This window comes from Drosophila melanogaster, chromosome 3R, assembly GCF_000001215.4.
Source record: "Drosophila melanogaster chromosome 3R".
Lineage (NCBI taxonomy): Eukaryota > Metazoa > Arthropoda > Insecta > Diptera > Drosophilidae > Drosophila > Drosophila melanogaster.
The window spans coordinates 23,912,045-23,933,672 of record NT_033777.3 but is presented as its reverse complement, the minus strand read 5'-3'; the positions used below and the strand labels follow the sequence as shown (position 1 = coordinate 23,933,672).

The 21,628-nt window shown below is 45.9% G+C and overlaps 10 protein-coding genes across 22 annotated transcripts in view; 6 read left to right on the top strand and 4 right to left on the bottom strand.

The window, feature by feature from the left end:
• The first annotated feature begins 142 nt into the window (after nucleotides 1-142).
• On the top strand, nucleotides 143-944 carry RpS19b (Ribosomal protein S19b). Of its 2 annotated transcripts, none has more exons than NM_001275962.1 (3): nucleotides 143-196; nucleotides 270-583; nucleotides 654-944. In NM_001275962.1, exons 2-3 carry the CDS (start codon nucleotides 278-280, stop codon nucleotides 813-815), a joined length of 468 nt encoding a protein of 155 aa, NP_001262891.1. In that variant the 5' UTR covers nucleotides 143-196; nucleotides 270-277; the 3' UTR covers nucleotides 816-944. The 2 variants fall into 2 exon arrangements, with proteins under 2 accessions (NP_001262891.1, NP_651195.1); NM_142938.2 differs by having other exon boundaries at nucleotides 263-583.
• Nucleotides 945-2,034, bottom strand: CG13599 (uncharacterized protein). The gene is made up of 2 exons (NM_142937.4): nucleotides 1,679-2,034; nucleotides 945-1,617 (listed from the first exon to the last, which is right to left on the bottom strand). The coding sequence occupies exons 1-2, from the start codon at nucleotides 1,958-1,960 to the stop codon at nucleotides 1,012-1,014; spliced, it is 888 nt and encodes a 295-aa protein (NP_651194.1). The 5' UTR covers nucleotides 1,961-2,034; the 3' UTR covers nucleotides 945-1,011.
• Nucleotides 2,035-2,114: 80 nt separating this feature from the next.
• Nucleotides 2,115-3,800, top strand: Rpt2 (Regulatory particle triple-A ATPase 2). Of its 2 annotated transcripts, none has more exons than NM_001300564.1 (2): nucleotides 2,115-2,349; nucleotides 2,411-3,800. In NM_001300564.1, exons 1-2 carry the CDS (start codon nucleotides 2,347-2,349, stop codon nucleotides 3,725-3,727), a joined length of 1,320 nt encoding a protein of 439 aa, NP_001287493.1. In that variant the 5' UTR covers nucleotides 2,115-2,346; the 3' UTR covers nucleotides 3,728-3,800. The 2 variants fall into 2 exon arrangements, with proteins under 2 accessions (NP_001287493.1, NP_524469.2); NM_079745.4 differs by having other exon boundaries at nucleotides 2,239-2,349.
• Nucleotides 3,685-4,430, bottom strand: CG31142 (uncharacterized protein). The gene is made up of 2 exons (NM_170097.3): nucleotides 4,261-4,430; nucleotides 3,685-4,158 (listed from the first exon to the last, which is right to left on the bottom strand). The coding sequence occupies exons 1-2, from the start codon at nucleotides 4,348-4,350 to the stop codon at nucleotides 3,781-3,783; spliced, it is 468 nt and encodes a 155-aa protein (NP_732915.1). The 5' UTR covers nucleotides 4,351-4,430; the 3' UTR covers nucleotides 3,685-3,780.
• A 242-nt stretch (nucleotides 4,431-4,672) lies between these two features.
• On the top strand, nucleotides 4,673-5,945 carry CG43999 (uncharacterized protein). 2 transcript variants are annotated; one of them, NM_001300561.1, is made up of 4 exons: nucleotides 4,673-4,836; nucleotides 4,894-5,062; nucleotides 5,120-5,677; nucleotides 5,739-5,945. In NM_001300561.1, the coding sequence occupies exons 1-3, from the start codon at nucleotides 4,695-4,697 to the stop codon at nucleotides 5,307-5,309; spliced, it is 501 nt and encodes a 166-aa protein (NP_001287490.1). In that variant the 5' UTR covers nucleotides 4,673-4,694; the 3' UTR covers nucleotides 5,310-5,677; nucleotides 5,739-5,945. The 2 variants fall into 2 exon arrangements, with proteins under 2 accessions (NP_001287490.1, NP_001036749.2); NM_001043284.2 differs by having other exon boundaries at nucleotides 5,120-5,945.
• Nucleotides 4,673-5,945, top strand: CG43998 (uncharacterized protein). Of its 3 annotated transcripts, NM_001300562.1 has the most exons (4): nucleotides 4,673-4,836; nucleotides 4,894-5,062; nucleotides 5,120-5,677; nucleotides 5,739-5,945. In NM_001300562.1, exons 3-4 carry the CDS (start codon nucleotides 5,367-5,369, stop codon nucleotides 5,887-5,889), a joined length of 462 nt encoding a protein of 153 aa, NP_001287491.1. In that variant the 5' UTR covers nucleotides 4,673-4,836; nucleotides 4,894-5,062; nucleotides 5,120-5,366; the 3' UTR covers nucleotides 5,890-5,945. The 3 variants fall into 3 exon arrangements, with proteins under 3 accessions (NP_001287491.1, NP_732914.2, NP_001287492.1); NM_170096.4 differs by having other exon boundaries at nucleotides 4,673-5,062; NM_001300563.1 differs by lacking the exons at nucleotides 4,673-4,836; nucleotides 4,894-5,062 and having other exon boundaries at nucleotides 5,288-5,677.
• Nucleotides 5,946-6,038: 93 nt separating this feature from the next.
• Nucleotides 6,039-7,301, top strand: CG13601 (uncharacterized protein). Of its 2 annotated transcripts, none has more exons than NM_142935.2 (4): nucleotides 6,039-6,246; nucleotides 6,302-6,470; nucleotides 6,529-6,671; nucleotides 6,731-7,301. In NM_142935.2, the coding sequence occupies exons 1-4, from the start codon at nucleotides 6,105-6,107 to the stop codon at nucleotides 7,042-7,044; spliced, it is 768 nt and encodes a 255-aa protein (NP_651192.1). In that variant the 5' UTR covers nucleotides 6,039-6,104; the 3' UTR covers nucleotides 7,045-7,301. Both variants share the same exon structure in this region, with proteins under 2 accessions (NP_651192.1, NP_001262890.1).
• Nucleotides 7,237-9,274, bottom strand: Ndc1 (Nuclear division cycle 1). The gene is made up of 2 exons (NM_142934.4): nucleotides 8,732-9,274; nucleotides 7,237-8,671 (listed from the first exon to the last, which is right to left on the bottom strand). Exons 1-2 carry the CDS (start codon nucleotides 9,127-9,129, stop codon nucleotides 7,333-7,335), a joined length of 1,737 nt encoding a protein of 578 aa, NP_651191.1. The 5' UTR covers nucleotides 9,130-9,274; the 3' UTR covers nucleotides 7,237-7,332.
• Nucleotides 9,275-9,353: 79 nt separating this feature from the next.
• Nucleotides 9,354-10,373, bottom strand: CG31141 (uncharacterized protein). Its single transcript, NM_170095.3, has 2 exons — nucleotides 10,080-10,373; nucleotides 9,354-10,020 (listed from the first exon to the last, which is right to left on the bottom strand). The coding sequence occupies exons 1-2, from the start codon at nucleotides 10,293-10,295 to the stop codon at nucleotides 9,475-9,477; spliced, it is 762 nt and encodes a 253-aa protein (NP_732912.2). The 5' UTR covers nucleotides 10,296-10,373; the 3' UTR covers nucleotides 9,354-9,474.
• Nucleotides 10,374-10,699: 326 nt separating this feature from the next.
• sba (six-banded) overlaps nucleotides 10,700-21,628 on the top strand; it is a 28,800-nt gene continuing 17,871 nt past the window's right edge. For 3 of the 7 annotated variants that reach the window (NM_001260342.2, NM_001104423.2, NM_001275959.1), the window contains exons 1-4: nucleotides 10,700-10,777; nucleotides 11,964-12,155; nucleotides 12,827-13,666; nucleotides 19,754-19,877. In NM_001260342.2, the coding sequence (NP_001247271.1) occupies nucleotides 12,873-13,666; nucleotides 19,754-19,877 (918 nt within the window). In that variant the 5' untranslated portion in view covers nucleotides 10,700-10,777; nucleotides 11,964-12,155; nucleotides 12,827-12,872. Of the gene's footprint in view, nucleotides 10,778-11,892; nucleotides 12,156-12,826; nucleotides 13,667-19,753; nucleotides 19,878-21,628 lie in introns of all 7 variants that reach the window. The other 4 variants (NM_001275960.1, NM_001104422.3, NM_176549.3 and 1 more) reach the window with 2 other exon arrangements.

Here is a 21,628-nt window from a genome sequence, read left to right as displayed (position 1 = left end):
TTGCGTTCCTTTCCAAGTTTATAGGTTAAGTTTTCGAAAAGAATTGCCAAGTTCACCAATACTGCACGACAAAACTATCGGAAAGTAATCCTTTGGGGTCAATGACCTGGTCCCTCTTTCAAACGTCACTTGCCAATCGTCCATTTTGACTAAAGTCAGCAAACTAACCGGAAGCAAACCTTTTTCTTCTCAAAAGGTAAGACTTTTTTAAATACATACATACATATATCGGACCCATGAGCCTTAAAAACGTGCTTTCAAGAACGTAGAGAGCAACATGCCTGGAGTCACAGTAAAGGAAATCGATCAGCACGTTCTGACCAAAAACATGGCTGCTTTTCTCAAAAAATCCGGAAAAATTTTTGTGCCCGAACAGGCCGTCTATATGAAGACTGGCAAGTTCAAGGAGACTGCTCCTACCGACGACGACTGGTTCTACACTCGCTGCGCCTCTATTATGAGACACCTGTACCTGCGCAGTCCCGCCGGCGTTGGGGCCTTCACCAAGGTCTATAGCGGGCGCAAGCGCAACGGTGTTCGTCCGTCCAAGCACTGTCGCTCATCGGATGGCTGTATTCGCAAGGTGAGTGGGAAATGGTTGTACTTTAAGGTTATATTTAATATTACTTAGCATGTATCTAACACATGAGCAGGCTCTTCAAGCCTTGGAAGCTGCTAACATGGTGGAGAGGCACCCGGATGGTGGTCGTAAGCTGACTCCGCAAGGACAACGTAACTTGGATCGCATAGCCAACAAGATTGTGGCCAAGCAGCGAGAGCGCAGTGCACCAGTTTCCATGATTATCACTACCTAAGATGATAATACCAATACCACGATGGATCATCTTTGAGTGCCTTGGGTTTTCAAAACATTCTCAATAAATCGAAACCAAAAATAAAATTAAACAATTATATACATAATAAAATAACTTAATACTTGAAATATAAACGATTCGAAACTTTATTTTTGACACAAACACGCCGAATAGCAAGAATCCAAGTTATAAAATGTTAGCTAGACCACAAATCTCCCGATTTTTGGTTGCCAGGAGCTCTGAAACCGCGAACTATGACCTCGGCCTGCCACCAACCGCTGGTTTCATTTGCTGCTTTCAAAACGTCATGCTCTTCGTTGGTCTGGCTAACGTCTTCCCCAGATTTATCCAGATTCCGCACGCCAAGATCGTGGTAAATATCCATCTCCTTGCAGCAGCGTAATTCATTCGGTGTGTTTTCACTGCAATGCAGTAGATGCAGGTGTATGTTCTTGCAGCTGCGCGGAAGTTGGCTTAATATATGCTTTGGGATTAGATTAAAGGAGTCACAATGGGATCCTTGGGGTCGATCGGAGTCTGTAAGGAGCTCCATTTCTAGAAACACGTTGGTGACTTTTAGTTCGGTGGAGAATAGCCTGTACAGCTCCTCGCAGGTGAGCAGGCGGAGCAGCGCCTGGTTGATGCGACCTTCGGGCAGAGCATGGTGCTCGCAATAGTGATCTCTGGATATGGAATCATGTGGTATGTGCAGAGTATAGGCCTCCGAGGGCATGAACATATTGTTGCCAAAAAGAAATCGCAGGCTCTTCACTTCAGAGCTCCTGAAGGCTTGTCGGATGATCTGTAGGAGAGAACTGGCAAGTAAAGACCAAAAGAAGTCCTGGATGTAAGGGGAACCTCACCTCTCTCATGTCACTAATAGATTCCTTGGTGGCCTTTGCCTTAGAGCGCTGCTGGTTGCGTTGGTAATGAGCAAAGGACTCCTGATCCTTGGATTCTCCCGATTCATCAGCATCTGACCATTTATCCACATAATATTTGTATGTTTTGTACACGAAGGGGATTTGCCGGCGTTGATAGAGCAAGAAGTCCAGGATGCCATTCACGAACTCCGCTGTTGTCCCACTGGTCAGAACCTCAATGTTATCCAGTTTAAGATCAACATTCTTGACATTTTGATCCATTAAAAGGTCGCAATATAACAAATTTAAACAAATGCTCTTTTCGCACTAATTGCAAACGTTGCCAGACTGAAACATTCAGTTTGTTTACAGTAATCGATAAGTATATAAAACAGTGACTTTTAAAATTTGCTTTTTTCAAGTCTTGAATTCATTTATATTTTGGTTGTTAATCATTACTATTGTTTTAATCCGATTGCTTAAGCATTTCTTGCCTATTTTAATTTTCACGTTTTTTTAAAATATTTGTTCACCCTTAGAGTTGCCAGACCTTCATGTTTCCATAGTACGGCAACACAGCTAACGCGAATGACTAGTAATTTTGTTGCCGACAATAAAGAGTAAAAAGTTCATCAAACGTTCGGCAAAGCAGCAAGCACCAAGACAAAATGGTAAAATAGCACCTTCAGAACACCCTGAACTCATTTACGATCGGGAACAATACATTTGCAGGGACAAAACCAATCGGCTCAAGGGGGAGCTGGCGAAAAGAAAGATGACAAGGATAAAAAGAAGAAGTACGAGCCTCCAATCCCAACGCGCGTTGGCAAGAAGAAGAGGCGCGCAAAGGGTCCAGATGCGGCCATGAAGCTGCCCCAGGTCACGCCCCACACCCGCTGCCGCCTTAAGCTGCTCAAGCTGGAGCGCATCAAGGATTACCTGATGATGGAGGACGAGTTCATCCGCAACCAGGAGCGCCTGAAGCCCCAGGACGAGAAGAACGAGGAGGAGCGCTCTAAGGTTGACGATCTGCGCGGCACCCCCATGTCCGTGGGCAACCTGGAGGAGATCATCGACGACAACCACGCCATCGTGTCCACATCGGTGGGCTCCGAGCACTATGTTAGCATCCTGTCCTTCGTGGACAAGGATCAGCTGGAACCAGGCTGCTCCGTGCTGCTCAACCACAAAGTACACGCTGTAGTCGGAGTTCTCAGCGACGACACCGATCCAATGGTCACGGTGATGAAACTGGAAAAGGCTCCGCAAGAGACTTACGCAGATATCGGTGGCTTAGACACTCAGATCCAGGAGATCAAGGAGTCTGTTGAGCTGCCACTGACCCATCCCGAGTACTACGAGGAAATGGGAATCAAGCCACCCAAGGGCGTCATCCTATATGGGCCTCCTGGTACGGGCAAGACCCTGCTAGCCAAGGCAGTGGCCAACCAGACCTCGGCCACTTTCCTGCGCGTTGTAGGCTCAGAGCTGATCCAGAAGTACCTGGGCGACGGACCCAAGCTAGTTCGTGAGCTCTTCCGTGTGGCTGAGGAGCACGCTCCATCCATTGTGTTCATCGACGAAATCGATGCAGTGGGCACAAAGCGCTACGATTCAAATTCTGGTGGCGAGCGGGAGATTCAGCGTACTATGTTGGAGTTACTGAATCAGTTGGATGGTTTCGATTCGCGCGGCGATGTCAAGGTGATCATGGCCACCAATCGTATCGAGACCCTTGACCCGGCGCTCATTCGACCCGGTCGTATTGACCGCAAGATCGAGTTCCCGCTGCCCGATGAGAAGACCAAGCGCCGCATCTTTACCATCCACACATCTCGCATGACGCTGGCCGAGGACGTGAACCTTAGCGAACTGATCATGGCAAAGGACGATCTATCCGGCGCCGACATCAAGGCCATCTGTACAGAGGCTGGCTTGATGGCGCTGCGGGAACGCCGCATGAAGGTGACCAACGAGGACTTCAAGAAGTCAAAGGAGAGCGTCTTGTACCGGAAGAAGGAGGGCACGCCCGAGGGTCTTTATTTATAAGTCGCGCGAAGATATACTTTCAAGTTAATTTTGATAATTCCCAAACACATGCATTAAACCACATTAACACTAGAATCGCTCCCCGATGTGAATAAATTCGTAGTTGCCGGGAGTTGCTGTGCCAGTTTTCCTAGGAGGTCGTCCACGTAGGTCTTTTGTTTTTCGGATATAACGTTGAGTGGAGCGCCTTGATGCTCCAAATATGTGAAGTGTGCTTTATTTGTTGCATCTGCCAGTTGGAGTTTTTGATAAGCTTCTCGTTCTGCATTCCATTCGGAGCTTTCAGCTCCCGCCGCATTGCTTATGGTTTCATAGAAGGCACTCAGTTTGGCCAGTTCGAATCCAGTTTTAAAGCCATTCTCAAAGCCTTCATCGAAGCTCTCTTGGAAGACCTTTTCCCTGCCATCGGCAACGCCATCTGCATAGCTTATCTTGATAGGGAAAGGGTATTTAGAAGTCGTGTTTACTCGGCAATGTAAAGCCAGCTGATTTCATCATGAAAGCTGGCCACGCCAAATTCATTTTAAACTTACCTTTGCCACCTTTTCCTGCACACGATGATAATTAGTCGAGCTGATCTCTTTAAACTCAGTTTCATCATCAGAATCCCCAAGTGCCGACATTATTTTTTAGGAAGAATATTAAAGCATGCAGAGGTAAAGATTTAATAACAAACAAAACCAGCGTTTTAGTAACAGGTGTGACCGGGTTTTATATGCCAAATATTACCGATTCATAAACTAAACTGTCTAAACATCTTTCAAGAATCTGTTAGTTATTAAATAAGAACAAGAAGTTTAAAAAGAGTACATGTTTTAAATTGCTGGGTTTGGATATCCACAGACTTAAAGTTATTGCGACTCAGAAATTGAGTTTAGAAATAATTTGAAAAACTGATTATATGAAATTTGAAAATTTTCGGTTGTAGGGCACTTAGGGAATTCTGTCGAAACTTAGAAATTGCACAATGGTTGTGGGCGTCTTTCCACTGGCGAAACTAGCTTTACTTGCCATTAAGCACATTAGCAAGCCCATTGGCAATCTGATCAAGCAAACGGCCAAAAAGAATAAGTCATTCAAAACCCTGGTTGTTGCTCCTCCGGCGAGATGTGAGTACAATCCGTGGAATGCCCACCAGTTATCATCATAACCAGTATAATGTTCAGTATACCACGTAATTGATGTGCGCTCCAAGATGTGGATGCTGGGACTTGGACAACCTCGTCTAATTCCGCCCCTCACTGACGCGATGACTATCCAAATGGGCGGTGATATCCTGGGCGAAATGGTCATCTTCATTATTGGCGCCACGCTGATTGTAGGCGAGTTCAAAAGGTATGCAAGCCTCGATTATCTTGAAGAAATCTTGGCTTATTTCAAATATGCTTTTAGGCAAGCCAAGAATGACAGGTTGAAGCACGAAAAACACAAGATGCATCGGGAGAAGCTGGAGGAAAGAATTGGTAACCTCACCAACAAGGTCGCCCGCCAGACCAAGGAAATCAATCAGCTGAGGAGCAAGCTGGGAAGTAGGGAAACCTATACGGCATATTGCAATACAGGGGATTTGGAATGTAACTGAATTGGCCTGGAAATCTCAGTCGCCAGTATATTCGTGCTAAATTTTATGTAACGCACAATGGTGATTGGTAGTTTTCCAGTTGGAAAAATTTTCATTCATGGCGTGAAACGGATTAGCAAGCCATTCGGAGACCTTCTGATTTGGATGGGCAAGCATCATCCCTTTATACGGCGCTACATCATCATTCCGCCTGCCCAGCTCTACAACACCTTTGAGGTCCGTTCCAAGCTTCGTATGCTTCGATTAAAGCAGCCCAGGCGGATTCCACCCCTCTCCACTCCGGTCGCCACCAGATTGGGCGCTGATATGCTGAGTGAGGCTTTTGTGTTTGGCATCGGCGCGGGTCTCATATACTATGAGCTTTCAAAGTGTGAACTATTACAAATGTCTTAATAATTTGTATTCCTATACAATTATTTGTTTTTATAGAACATATACAAAAACCAAAAAACAGAACCAGGAAATTGAGGATCAAAAAAGAGTTCTAGATGAGTGCGTGGACTGTATCAGTGCAGATGTGGAACGGAACCAAAGGGAAATCAACTGGATTAAGGCAGCTCTAAAAAACGTTGAAAAATAAGGATTTATTTTTGTATAATTTTATTATGTAATAAATAAATGAGTAATTTTCAAGTTCGTCCTATCGAAAGTTGCCTATTATTTACGGTTATATTTCCAGTTTCAAATTGTCATCACTATCGTGCATCCCTGCGCACACCGCTACCTAAAACACATCTCTAATTTTGCATGAATATTTTGTAATAGTTATTAGTAAAAAATTAGTAAAGTAAAACAATGGTTATTGGCGTCTTCCCGGCGGCCAAGCTCGGCATTTTGGCCATCAAGCAGGTCAGCAAGCCGATAGCCAACGTGATTAAGTCCAATGCCAAATCGAGCCCCTTCTTCAGGAAGTACATATGCATGCCGCCCGCACAGTGTAAGTGGTGCGATGTGATTAGATGAGATTACGGGCTCTAATCCCACATTTTCAGTCTACAACTGGGTAGAGGTGAAGACCAAGATGTGGGCCCTGAACATGGGTGGTCGCGTTAATGTTCCACCGCTGAACGAGGCGATGGCCATTGAGCTGGGAGCCAATCTGCTTGGCGAGTTCATCATCTTCTCGATCGGAGCCGGTCTTTTGATTTTCGAGTACTCACGGTTGGTAAACAGAGATCCAAAGCCATTCCAGAGCTATATTGATCCAACCACTTTCCAGTCAAACCATCAAGGAGAACAAGAAAAACGAGTTGGCGCAATCGGAGAAGATGGAACTAACCAATATGCTGACGGAGATGAACTTTCGGCTGGAGCGACAGGATGCCCAGATACGAGAAATGACGCGAGTGCTGGCTGATCTAGGTTCCATTTCCTTTCAACCGAAATCAAGTATCACGTAATCATATACCAACTCCTTACAGATTCGCGAAACATTTTCCGGTGGCACAAGGAGCCGATTCAGGAATACGTGCCCTTCGATCCCGACACGCCGGACCAGAGTGCCAGCGCCAGGAATCCGAAAAAGTTCGACAGCTTATATGACCCGCAAGGCGGTATGGCCTTCCGCGCCCTGCACTTCCTGGACACGCAGATCTTCGTGGACGGACGCAACCGCAAGGCCAAGGAGGCTCTCCAGCACCTGGATGAGGTGGCCGTGCAGCTGGAGCAGTCTCTGGGAGAGGCAGCCACCGTTGCCGTTGCCAGCTCACTGCCTACAAAAGCAGCCGACCTTTGACCAAAGCGGCAGCTAGAGCAGGATCTGGCCCTGCTCATGATGGCAGTGGCGATGGAGGAACAGTAAGGCCGCCCGCTTGTACACATTCAACCTGCAGACCATTTCATCAGTGCTAGTTATGATCAAATCGCGTGTTACCATTTCGTACTTTAAGTATAAAAGTCAATAGTATTCTATAACTATTGGACGTTTGTAGTTATATTTATTAATTTTTATTGTTACCGCAGACAAACAACTAAAGAGATGCAAAACAGTGTACAAGATGAGTGTATAAAGTGATGGATGGGTTTACTCCTGGCAGACGAGGTCCTGCAGCTGGCGCAGTTCCTCTCCAGGGGGTAGCAGATCGTCCAGATAGTCGCAAAACGACAAACAGATGGCGTACAGACTGCGTCGCACTGCGCATCGAAGCACGTTAAAGCTAGAGCTGGATATCCTTATGTTGCCTATCACGCTACTTAGCTTATCTAGCTCATTTCGCAGCTTGTTGATCGCCTTGATGATAGCAGGCAAATCGTTCTGCACTACTCCATATGGATCCTCTTTGAGCGAGGCTGCGCACACCTGAGCCAGAGCCTGAGTCATATACACTACGGGCAGGGAGTTGGCCAGCAGAAACGTCGTCTTGGCACCTTCGGGTTCGTTGAATAAGTACACAATGCCGGGAACGCGCTGTAGCAACCGTTGTAGGGACTGCTCCAACTGCGTGGATACACGCTCACACCAGTTGGGAAAATGACGGATGCCATCCGCTGGACTTTCAACAGCAACCTCGCGACTGGGCGATACAATGGGTCGAATGCCGTGTTTCTGGTTGTATTGCCGCAGCAACACCTTCTCGGCCATCAAGCTAGTTGTAAGCGATTCGGTTATCTTCGGCATCGGCAGACTCTGGGCGCACTTGAGTATACTTATCTTCTGCATCGACTCGGTTAGTTCTTCGGTAAAGCTGCCGAGAATGCTCAAGCATTGGTCGCAGAGGGAGCGCCAACTTGCTGGCCGGTTACCCGGCTCAGTCAGCTGGAATATCTCTGCCCGTTGTGGCGAGTTCTTTCGCAACGCCAGCTTGTAGAAATGATGAGCAGCAAGGCACTGCACTACATACACATTGAAAACTCCGAGACCCGCTACCAAGGTTATATCCTGTTCATGGGCAAAAGCAGCTCGCGGTTTAGTCACCACCAGTGGCAAATCCTCCGAGAGCAGAATGCCGTAAAAGCAACGCATTAGGTGCATGTTGCTCAAAATCTGTGCGGTCAGCAAATAGCCGTAAAAAAGCAGGCGCACATTGGTAACAACTCCGAAGAATCCATCCAGTCGCTCGTCCATGTCCACAGAGAGAATGTGACTAAGTCTGTGGCATACCATGGGTCCGAAAAGACAAAATACGGCGGTGTAACTGATCGTAGGCAGCAGCGAACTTAATAGAGATTTGGCCAAACTGGCGTAGAGCAGCTCTCGCATCTTCTCCGCCCGCGATTGCTCCACAATGGGAAATTCAATGGAGATCTCCTTGCGCATGTGAACGGAGACAAAGTAGTAGCAGCCGGCGGTCATACCGATGCCTAATAGATAGACATTGTAAGCACTAATGCAATCCTGGCCATAGCACTTATATTTCAGGTGTCTGGAAATAAAAGGAATCATAGGTATTGACCGAATTCAAACCAACTGTAGGTATACTTACTGATAGTCTGTGTGCAGATAGCCCGTGTAGAGCCAGGCGGTCAGCAGACCGACCAGAAGGTGGGCGAACAGAAAGAGCACCTTGCGTGGACCGTAGTGCAGGAGCCACCGGTAGCGGGTTGGGCAGTAGCGTCGCTCCGACAAGTGCTGCTGGCAAAGAATCACACCGTAGAGCACGACGGAGGCCACCAGAGGGATGCTGGCAAACCAGGTGTACCAACTGGCTACCAGACGCAGTGTTCCCGTCACCCAGGCGAGCGGATGCAACAGTTGGAAGTTCACAAACAGCAGGAACACTGTGAGCAGCAGGAATTGGATGGCCACGCTGAGGAGCACGGCGCGCAGGCAGCGGCCGAGCAGCAAGAGCTTGCAAGCGTTGCTGGAGGAGCTAGCAGACATGTTTGCGCTCCGAACTGCTAGACCATCGAGGTATCACCAATAATTTGATTTAATTCTATAGTTTTCTAATTGATTTCGCGACTAATTGCAAATATTCGACGGTTGCCGACAACGCGCGCGTTGTTGCACTTTTAAGTGTGACCGCATGCGGAAAGTGGAGCTGCCCGTAATCGATAACTCATTTGATGTTCGTAGTGAGAAACCCTAATGGAAAACGGTTTTTTGAAATTTATCTTTTTAATTACAAAGCACAATTTTGTAAATCTAGAAAGTTCACCATTAAAATGGCTCATAAAAACGTATGACTAAATTAGTATATCTTCAATTTTCGACCTAATTTAAGTTTTAGTTCTCCTTATGCTTCGGTCTCAGGTAGCACTGGAAATAAAAGTTGGCGAACATGATAAACATGATGGTCGCGGAGCAGCTGACCAGAAAGAGGGTTCCCTGCGATGCAGTGCACTGCCGCTGCATGGCGGTTAAGGCGCAATGGCCAAACATGAGGAGGAACTGCAGCATTTGCATGAGGGTCAAGTACCGCTTCCAACGCACCGTATTGCCCTTGATGGCCGAATAGTAATAGGCATACATGAAGATATGAACGAATACATTGAAGGAGCACAGGAAGAAGAGTTGACCTCCGTAGCCATAGAATCGTATTATCAAGTATCCGGCGGATGGCATCAGGACGTGGTGGAAAACGTGCAAAAACGTTATTTGCGAGTACTTCTTGCGCAGCACGCAGAACACGGTGTCAAGCAGGTCAACGATCTTGTTTATGTAGTAAGCATAGCTGATGCAGCGCTCCCAGTTCTTCAGCGGATGATCCTGCTGCAGGACAGTCATGCAGCGAAAGTTGTACGGTTGGAATACCAACATGAAGTAGTATCCCTACGGAAGAAGCTTTTATCAATTGAAGAAAAGAATGTAGGCTCAAAATTTCAACTCACGGGCAGGAGCATCATTATATTGTAGAATATCTGGAACATGTTATAGTACTTAAGCACTTTTCGCAGATTATAAGGTTCTCGATGCTCCATGAACTTCCTGCCGGCCTTAAAAACTACCAGAAGGTATCCAATGAGGATAATTATGATGGGACCGGGTCCAGTTGCCAACGGCAGCTGTTTGGAGTCCGCATAGGGCGTCCTAAATATTTCCAACATTTCTGTTACCTAATTATTGTGTACTTTTCAATTTGACAAATAAAACAACTGATGAACCGCCTTGCTGTCACGTGTTTTCTAATGAAAGCCTAAAAATATTGTATGCTTACTTCTTAATTGAGTAATTTCCCTAGGCAAGTTAGATTGATTTGTGTGCAATACCAAATTAAATAAACTTAAATAAATTTAATTGCCACTGTTATTTGGAAACAGCCTTGCCATACCGTTGGCTGATCGATAAGTCCGATATCGATTCTAGAATCGATGATATAATCTGGCATCACCGAACTATCGATTGCTCAGGTCGTAGCTTTGGCATTTTACAGACGTCCGCCTTCGGTCACATCACATTTTGTTGTTGTCGCGGTCGGAAAAGTGCACGGAGTTACGGTCGTCGATTCGTCGATTTTCCGTTAAATACAGCATACAAATTCCAAAACAAATGTGCGCACTCGCCGCCGCCGCAAACGCAGCGCAATAAGGTGTGTAATGTGTCCAATTGGCCGCAAATGAAAGTGAATAAAAGTCATAAAATTCGTGAAGTTGAAATAAAAAAAAAAATATAAATTTTGTGTGCGCGTTTGCCAATGAGAGTGAGAGAGCAGGCCAGAAAGAGAGAATGAGAGCGAGCCATAATATTGCGTGAATCGAATCGAGCGACACAAAATTGTTGTAATTAATTCATATTTAATTGGCATTTGGCGTAATCCGAGTCTGTGCATAATAAAGCCCAAAGCGAAGTGCAGTCGTCAGTTGGTTGTCGTGTGTTTGTTGTGTGTCTCTTGTAGCGTAATGCGTATTGAGGTCACTTTGTACATATTATAGCAGCAGTAAACCGCAGCATAGGCACGCGTATCGTACATGTGCCTGTGTGTGTGTGTGTGTGTGCGATTGCCCAATACCCATACCAGTGCACCGAGATAGCCACCAATGTTCGTTTTCATCCCACTGCCCAAGGCGAACAGCTGCTCTACCCCCTCCCCCTCCTCTGCCCCTTACGCTCTGCTCTCGTGTTGTTTGTGTTGTCGCTGATCGCCGGAGCAGAACCGCAGGGCAGGTGGTGGCTATTGCCCACTGTGCCGTATTGTCCACCGTGCAGCAGAGGCAAACAAACAAACAAACGAACGGGCACGCATTAATTATACTACTTAAAATATGGTCTGCAAATTGTGCTAATCTTAACAACGCAGCGGAGAGCGAATGAGTGAGACAGAGAGGGAAAGGGAGATGGGAGGTGGTGTGGGTGATGCCTCCCCCTCGCGCGCTCTCTCCTTTCCTCTCGCTCACTGCCTTCGGTGTCTTCACTTCATGCTCCATTCACCTACTTTTACGCGCTCTGCGCTCTCTGCTCACCACTTTTCACTCGATTCGCCACTGCTGACGTTCGTTTTCTGAATTCCAAATGAAGTCATGAGATTGTACACCAAAAGAAATAATCAAAACAAACACTATTAAGCACTTAAGGGCTAATGATAGCACCTTTCTATGAGCGTAGCATTACGTTACCTTGATAAAGAGCACCTTTCTGTGGTCAAATGTTGTGCCACGTAAATTAATTAAAATATTTAAAATATATGCAAAAATTTTAAACATACAGATATTTTCCTACCCGTGTACAAACAACACAATACGCATCTAAACGCAAACGTCGTTGTCGCATTATTACAGCTACAAAAGAAGCAGAGAGTGGAATACAAAATAATATCATTGCAAAAAAAAAGTGAAATTAAGTGTTTTAAACAAAAGGAAAAGAAACCATAAAAAAAACATGAACATGACATGGCCGCGTCTCGTTTACACAATAACTCAAAATTAATTTAATATGCTGGCAAATGAGCAAAGCGAAAAGCAAGCTAAAAGGTGAGCGAATAGCAGAATAAGGGGCAGAAACTTAACAACGCATAAATAACAAAAGGTGCGGCCTACGATTTGTCGTTTATACGATCGTCCAGTTAGCAGTATCTATTTAAGTGCGACTTTGGGTTTACAACCTTGTGGTTTTTCCCCTTCTTGCCGCCTTGCTGTTGCTTGTGCGTGAGATGGCGGATAAACCAGATTTAGTCCACTTCCACGTTCATTACACGCGCAGCGCATAAACCCTGATTGGCCCTCAATTCGGCTACTTTGTAAGTGGTCAACTTGTGGAGCAAAACAAAGGCCGCAACGCAATTCCATTCGATTAAAGTCAATGAGTCAACCGAAAACGTAGAAACAAAGACATGAAGACCTCCACTGTAAATAACAATAGGTTAATTGTTTAAATGCAGAGTCATGTCTGAAGAGAACGGATTTTCCAAAAAATTTTTGAATATTTGAACGCATTTATGATATTAAAAGTTTTTGCTATACAATTGGAAGCAAGCCCTTAATTAATGGGTTTATAAGAATGTGTATGGGGAATTAATTAGAGTGTGATAGAGGTTATAATGCTTATAATTCTTATTTGAATAATACTCAATGTAAATGATTATTCTCTGAATGTTCTAGTCTTGGCTGTGACTAATCCGGGAATTCCCTTGAATTCTTTGCAGGCTTTGAATTGCGAAGGAGTTCTCCTGAACGGCTGCTTTTATCGCCATGGCCGCCGCATCTGCTGGCCAGCAACAGCAGCAACATCAGCACCAGCACAAGCTGAACATAGCTGGGAGTGCTGAGACGGTGGTCAGCGGGATGCAACATCAGCAGCAACATCAGCAGCAGCATCAACAGATCAATATGTTCAAGCAGCAGCAGCAAATGTTGCCTCTGCAGCAGCAACATCATCAGTTTTTCCAGCAGCAACAAACGAAATTTGTATCGCGGGTCGTTACAAGTGCAGCGGTGCATCAGCAGCAGCAGCAACATCATCATCAGCAGCAGCAGCAGCAGCAACACCAGCAACAGCAACAGATATTACCAGCTGGCTTGGTAAACGGCAATGGCAGCGGCAACATGATGCAAGTAGCAAATCTGCATCTGCAGCAGCAACAGCAGCAGCGAAACAGTCAGCAGCACATATTTGTCTGCCCCACCAGCAACCAGCAGCTCCTTTTGCAACAGCAGCAGCAACAGCAGCAGCAGCAACAACAGCAACAAACCAAACAGCGCCAGGCGCAAATAAAGTTGCCAATAAAGTCAGCGGCAACAACGGGAGTAACGGCAGCAACTGTTGCTGCTGCAACTGCTGCTACTGGGGCAACGCATTGCATGTCGACAACAATTGCGGCGCGTCAAATGAGTCAGAACAATCAGCTCTATGCCAAGAATGTTGCCAAAGCCAACAATGCCAGTAGCAATGGCAATATCAACAGGAAGACGGCCACTAGCTACAATGGAAATTTGGCCCCCGGCTGGCGTCGCTTGACCAACAACAATGAGGTGGCCTATATCAGGTGAGTAGTCGGTTGGATAGTATCTGGGTACATCTGTGGCCACAGGATATCTCCCAGGTTGAGCATTGCTTGTTGGCTCCGTCGCTGTGCTGTGTTGTACTGACATGACACTTACAGCACGTTTGGCCGGGCCGGGCCGGGCTAAAAGTCAATCTGGTTATTGTCTGGCGAACGCAAACGCATTCGAGAAGCCATAAAAATGTTCAGCGATCCCCTCGCGCTACAGGAAATGCCACTGTCCATGGGGGTTAGCGGGGTCAGAGCCGTCAGAAGTGTGGGGGGGGGGGGGGGGCGCATGTTGTTTAGTGGGCGTCTGGGGGGTTGCAGTAGTCGTGTCAGAAATGTTTTTGCAACCAGGCACAACAGCACAACATCAACAACTAGCAACCATCAACGGCTCGAGGGTAAATATTTACCTGGCATTATCTGCGAGTTATCATCAAGCACACATAATTACAAACGCAAATAAAATGTTTGCTCAGATATGCTGAAAAGCATCGAGTATGTGGATATACATATCTGCTTGCCCGGGTACTTGTAATTGTTCTGGCTGTCCAATCGCCCCCAGGGCCAAAAAAGAGGGGCTCAGTCACAGTATTTCAGCATTTCTTCTTGTTTTCTGTTTTTTTTTTCGGGCTCTGTGCAAACTGTTGGCGATGTTGGTTTGTGGCTGTTGCCGATGTTGGGTAATTGTTGATTTTATAAGTGGCTGGCACTTCTGAGCGCTTGACTCGTCTCGTTGGGATAGTTTCCCTCGCAGCTGTTGCCCCGGGCTCATTTGCCCAGAAAAGGGTTGCCTGGCTGGCTGGTTGGTTGAATGGTCTGTGGCACTGGGATAACTGCTTTTCGAACCACTTGTACGGATTATGGATGCGAATGCGAATGCCAATGCCTCGCTCAATTGGCAGATTGAAAGCTACCAGGGGGCATGTTGTTTGTTTTTCGAGCCGAGATTCTCATTATGACAGCCATGATTATGATTATTGAGCCTTGGCACTCGACTCACGTAGTTTGGGGCGTCAAGAAGTTGCAGCTTATCCGACGCAGTCCATTTACTGGCAATGTCACATTTCACTCAACCGACCAGCCATCCAGTCAGTCAGTCACTCTCTGGGCCATTACCCTTCCAGGACACGCTTTGAGGGCACCGCTGGCTGCCACGTTCACGTCCTCGCCATCAACGTCCTTTGCCCACTGGTATTTACTTGTGCCCGGTGACAACACGACATCGTGTGTCAAGCGTTGTCATTGTCCACCACCAGCAGAAGCAACTACAGCAGCAGCAGCAGCTGCTGCTCATTTCCACGTTGCGTGTTGCTGGTTGCTATTTGCTGTTTGCCCAAGCGGATGGATGGTCGCCATGGCCCCCTTTGCAAATTTTCGAGTTGAGCATTCTTTTTCGTGTATCCGTAAGCCAGTTAGCCCGTTGGTTTGCCAGCGGTGTATTCTGAATTTTGGGTGACAAAAGTAGCTGAAATTCGCAAAAAATATGTGCTCTGTAAGTAGCTTTAAAAAAACAGGGGTGAACCGAGAGCAGTCACTCCTTTTATTCTAGTCAAACCGGTCACACAAAATGGAAGTATATATCCACAATGTCGGAAATTAAATAAAACGAATTTACTATATAAGATTTCCATGTTAAAATGCTCTAATAATCTGGGTAAACATACCATACCCTATATATTTCTAGACCCTCAAGTAAGCGAATCCAGCACCTCTGGCTCTATGAATGCCCCTTTTTGTTTAGCTTCCGTCTTTGGCGTTCGCTCCGTTGCCTTCGTTTTGGCTATTTCTCGGAAAGAATGTTGCACAAATTGTGTACCAAATCAATAATTGTTGCGCAAGCATTTAAATCTTGCTGCCTTTGCCTCTACCGTCGTTGTTTGCACAAGTGCTAAATGGTTTTTTGGCGCAACGTGACATCAGCAGAGGGCGGATTTAATACTGTGACCGGGTCAGAGTCAAACGAAGTCGTTAGTCGTAGTCGAAGTAGTCGAAGTAGTCGGAGTGGCACTGGAAGTGGAAGTGGAAGGCAGGACGCCCACTGTGCGGCAACGGGCGCATAAATCATAAATCCAAAACGGCAGCTGGAGATCGCCGGCGATCGAATCGAATGGAAAAGAAGGCAGGGAAAAGCGGGTAGCGAAGCGCCCCGCTAGCCTGAAAAACTGCTAAAGAATGCGGAATAGTTTTTGGCCAGCGCGATTCAAGCAAGCATTTTTCAATTTTCCTATCCTCTGTATGCATGTGTATGTCTATGTCGGTGTGCATGTGCACCCTGCCACGAGGCCAGCTCTTCATTCCCTCCCGCCACGGGATGAACCTTTCAGCGGCCGCGTAGGTTGCATCAGCAGTTGGTCCCTCCATCGTTTGTCTGTGCTCAGGCCAACTGCGCTCCGCTCCGCTCCATTGTCAGTTAGCCCAGTCGGGCAGTCATTCAGTCGGAGTGGCAGACAGATAAAGAGACGGACAGACCTTTGAAATGTGTTTATTTTACTCACATTTAGGCATTTGTTGCGAATCCACCAGCTTAACTCTGGCTCTCTGACTCGTTGACTTTGGTCAACGCCCACCATGCGAATTTGTCGCTGCTGATATCGTGGGAAAAGCCCGGAAAGTTTCGCCCCAAGTGCCTTGTTTGACTCATGGGAGTTGGCTGCTAATGGCGAGATAGAGTTTCGCATTAAACGGAAGATATAATTTGGCTGGATAACAGTTTTATGTATAAACTAATAATATAGCATTATAGTGTCTTTGATTATTTAAATTAATTGTTCTTAGACTTAACAACTTAATTAATGAAGTAAACAATCAATTGATTTTATGCGCATATAAAACATAACACAGGAGTTTCCTTGGTATAAAAATATAAACATATATGTACATACATATATATTTAAGGGACCTTTGGGATCATATTTTTTTTAGCGTGGGCATGATTCATTTTGCGATTGGCCGCATTCGTTCGCTTTGTGGGCTGTTGGATGTTCGCTTCTCGCTTTCTTGTGCGCGTTGTCAAGGACATGACGGCACAAGGACAACGGATAAAGTCCTGCCCTGCCCTGCTTGTCTGTCCATCAGTCCCCGGACTGCTGAGTCCCCTCCTCGGGCATTAGACTCCGTCTGGCTGGCTGGCTTTGTGCGATAATTTTTTACAGTTTCATGCGCCACGGCGTAGCTGGCCCACTGCCAGCTGTTGTTTGCGCTGTTCGGGATTATTAATTTAGTAATAGGCTCAGTCTCTGCTGGCGGCCAACACCCAATCCCTATCCCAATCCCATTTGCAGTCTCAGCTGTCTGCACTCTCAACTCGTTTTTTTTTTCTGGGCTCGAGGGTGCACTCAAGGTCACAGGGGCGTAAAACTCTTTCACCTTTTCTCACACATAGCCATGAAGTTGGAGCAAGACGATGGTTGATGGTTTCATGGCTTCTAGCGGATGGATGGCTGATGGGCGATGGCCACTCGACAGCAAACTCTTTGGCACTTGGCGTTTTGTGTGTATAATTTATTAAATTATTTTAACTCGTTAGCCAAACGCCTTTCATGTGGCCACAGAGCGGGAAATCCACCCCGAGCTGGCGGGGATTGGTGGCATTGTAGGGCAGGGAGTTCCTGCTGCAACACTCACGTTATTAGCGCATTTTGTGCAAATGCCGCACAAAAAAGTACGAGGTAAAGAACAAATTTAATGAGTTGCCGACTTCTTTGTCTGTCACAGAGAGAATAAAATCGGAACTTTATTACTCGAAGTCTTTCAAATTAATTTAAAGTAAACACTAAAGATGGCTACAGTGAAAAAATCGAATTGCAAGATACATTTTTGATTCTGTATTATGTTTAAATTATAGAACTTGGTTATTGTTTAAACATCTAGCTGCAAATTGTTGATGGCATTAATTGGGCTTTAAAAGATTGTAATCATGCATTCTGCAACGATGTGTATTTAACTGCCCTCTGAATCGCATTAATTTCTCCGCGTGCACGATTCCTGCTGCGTGTTTGCACTGGTGCCACAACTGCCTCAAAGGCGGTTGTAAGTGGCAAGCGGTGGGCTCTTAAGGCCCTTGCCACGCCAGCTGCATACAAATTGAGCCATAAGCTTTTGGCGTTAATGATTCGCTATCCCTGTCTCGTTCTCAGTGTCCTTCGTGATGTCTGGCAATCGACTTGCCATCGATTTTTCCAATCTCGAACGTGGCTCAGTCGCTCATAAAGCTCTGGCCCTCGTAAGTAGTTAAAAATAATTAATAAAACAAACCAGTTTCCTTTTTTCCTTTTTCCTTTACCCCATTGATGATGATGATGATGATGCTGATGACGCTGCGACTTGCAACTGGTAACCGGGCACTGGGACTTGGATGAAATGCGATGAGATGAGATGAAATGGGATGAGATGCGGAGGCATCTCCTGTTTGGCCAGCTAAAAGGGCTACTCAATTGACAATTCGCATACTCGTTTAACCCGTAACACGATTCTCGATGCTGTTGCTGCTGTTGTATGTTGCTGTCGCTCAATTATATTGTTGTCCCTGCTGTCCTGCTCCTCCGGCTGCCGCCTCCCAGCTCCTCGAACTCCTTGCTCGGAGCACACAGCTCACAGCTCCTGTTGCTGTCGTCGTCGTTTCATTTAATGCCCTTGCCGCTTTCACACTTCATGCATTATTCAGATTTCCCATACGGCTTGAAACGGCAACACGCTGAGAAAAAATGCTTAAGTTTTGGAAATATTGTTTAATATATAACAAATTTTATAATCAGTGTATAGGCTTGTCTATAATGTATTTAGATCACTTTTGATTGATTTAAGTTGTACTAGATTTGTTTGGATTTATTGCTAATTTTCTCGCTGTGTTGACCTGCACAGAACTTCAGGGTCAGAGGAAGTGCGGAGCTGCGGCGAACTTGAGCCCTGGCATCAGTCCCCCGAGTTCGAGTGCCTCAGATACAGATTCAGATTCAGATTCCAGTTCCAGCTACCGCTTTCCTTGGACGGCGGCGTCATCATGAGCGCCCTTGATTCCTTCAACGTGCTCACACTTTACAATTAATAAGCAGCTACGTTTTTTTCCCCCCTGGTTTTTGCGTTCTTTATTTTGCGTACGGTACGAGTGTGTGCTGTTTTTTTTTTATGCGCACACACTTAAATCGAAGTAACCCCCAGTCCATGCGACAACAACACATTTATGTCGGCAGATTTGCGGTCATGCGTGGCCTGATTGGTGGGAAGGGGCGATGGTGAGCGGGTTTTTGTAAAGGGTTAACTTGTGTTGCGAAGGGAAAACCGCCCATTCCAATCCGCAAAAGGGGCTTGGCATTATTAAAACTGGATTCACCCGGTCCTCGTCTCATTCCCTCCTTTTTAGGCATTAAATGACCGAAATTTAAATCAATTTTTTGCCTTCTCATAATTTTATGGCGCATAGGCGCGTTTTTTTTGTTTTTTCGTCGGATCGCTAAATATGTGCATATGTATGAGATCGCCTTTGTTCTCGCAGATGTGGAGTTTCCTCCTTTGTCGTCTTTCTCATGCGCATTTTCTCGAGACAGATATCGAAATCGCCCCGAAATTCCAGTCGCATATTCTGAACCTGAAACTGAATCTGAAGCCCTTAAGGAATGTCAACTGTATCGTAAAGCAGTTTCCCTGCAAAAGGGGTTCGCAAATAACTTTATAACGCATTTAGCTACGTGAACGTAAACAAGTTTACACCATGTGCGATCGGTTACGATTGAAACTAATTTATGCGCGAATCACTTTACATTGTCATGCTAATGTCCATTATGGCAACGAGCTGTTAATCAAGCACTCGACCATTATCCATTATCCATTGGCCTCTGTAGTCAGTCACTTAACTGCGGCTAATTGCCCCCTGGATATTGGGATAGTCCGACTATGCTCGTGGTGAGTGGGTTTTTGTGGGTGTCTGGCTGCTCAAAAGCACTGGCCTTCTTCGGTAATTGCATAATTTCCATAAAACAAATTGTGCGTTTAGCTGGTGAATAACGGCATGACTGGCCGCCACTTAATTAATCACGCCCGTTTCTCCACTAATGCATTTATCTCCTTAACCCTTTTTTTTTCCAGCCCCTCGGGCAAAACGCTGCGCACGCAGTTCCAGATCAAGGACTATCTGCTCACACAGGGTACCTGCAAGTGCGGCCTGCCGTGTCCGCTGCGCCCGGAGTATCTATTCGACTTTAATGCACAGGTAAGTCAAGTGCGGCAAACTAAAGTGGCTGCTAATGGTGCTGGTGCTAATATATATAATGCCCAAGTAGGATGAAAATAGAGCTTACTCGGACATAATACACTTTCAAGGAGATCTATTAAAGCGGAGACATTGCAGATAGTGCAGCTTGCAGTTGGATTCGAAAGCTTCAACCTCTTGGAAAATCTATTTTCTTTTACTCCATTGAATCTATATATCTTTTTCGTGGGCCTAATTAGAAATCATGGGCCATATATTGGTTCTGAGTACGCAGTTTCTGGTTCGCGTCACGCTGACATCGGCCAAATGGTGAACTGGACTTGTTTGTCTCATAATTGGCTGTAAATACCACCGAGCCATGAATGAGCGCTCTGATCCCAGGAAAGGGGGAAGCCAAGTCATGTCTATACCTATACCTATACTAAATCTAATTGAATGTGCTGCTAGCCAACTGGCTGGCTGGCAAAAGAGGTGGGGTGGGGGGGGGGGGGTGGTTTGGTGGGACAACGACTGACTGTCGACTTTCACTGAGCTTTACTCGACTGCAATGTAACTGGTGGTGGTGCTGCTGCGCCCCCTTCTTATATGGTATATGGCCTAACCTCCTCATCGCTGCGCTGTGGCTTCCAGATTAACGCAAAATATTTGTAAAACCAGTTTGACAACAAATCGACTGTGACGACGACGACGACGATGGCAGCGATGGCAGCGACGTCGACTGCATAATCACGGAGCCAAGTGAGCCAACACTGAAGCTCCAAACGATTCGCCATGACCATCTGCCGCTTTTGCTCTGGAGCAGCTCCAATTTGTATATATCTATATATATCTACCATCTATACGCTTTTCGGGCTCTTGTGCGCTGCACTGAGCTGCGGTGCAGTGAAAATCGCAGTGAAATCGCCAGCAATAAGATTAATTTTCAACAGTAACACAAAAAAACTGTTAACGGTAAATCACGCCCAGAACTCAACTTCTTTTGCCTCTTTTTCGTCTTGGTAGTGCTGCTGCTGCTGCTACTGCTGTTGTTGTTGTTGTTGTTGTTATTATTATTATTTTTGGTCCGCTCCGGCATTGTTGTTCTTGCTGTTCTTATTGGCTTCTGTCTCGCCTTTCAGCATTTGTCCGTTGTCTCCGACTCGCCTCCATTCCTTCCCGTTAAAACCCCCCACCCATTTGCAGGGCACCCGGCTCCCCCTGCTGGGGTCATTAATTTGAGTTTATGGTTTCCCTTCGGTTTTTTGCGTGACGTTGATGCCGTCAAGCGCCAACGCCAACGCCCGACCGACCGACCGACCGACCGAACTGGAGCCCCTTCTCCTCCAGCTTTTGGCCACCAAACATACCACCCGCGCACATTCAATGTCCTTTTAATATGCTCCAACAAACTTTTGAGCAGTGCTGCACGGTGGGAAAAAAAGATGATGCGACTTTAAGGAATTTATCACAATGAATTTCTTTTCATCAACGTGTAAACATAAAATGAAATAATTAGTTATATCTCTCACAAAATGGGATGGCTTAATTTTTGAAGCCCTGCCGAATATATTTGATTGTAGGCCAACTATAGAATGTCATTCGTTTTAAAAGCTTTTCCTTTATTTGCTTGTAAATTTATGATTATGGGTTCCTAAAAAGCTTTTAGTGACCCATAAATTATAGGTGCGCAGAATGCTATTTATAAATCTCGTTCCACCTCAGTCGAGAATTTGAAAAATGCCTAATGTTTAGTCGACAGACAGTTTGGGTGA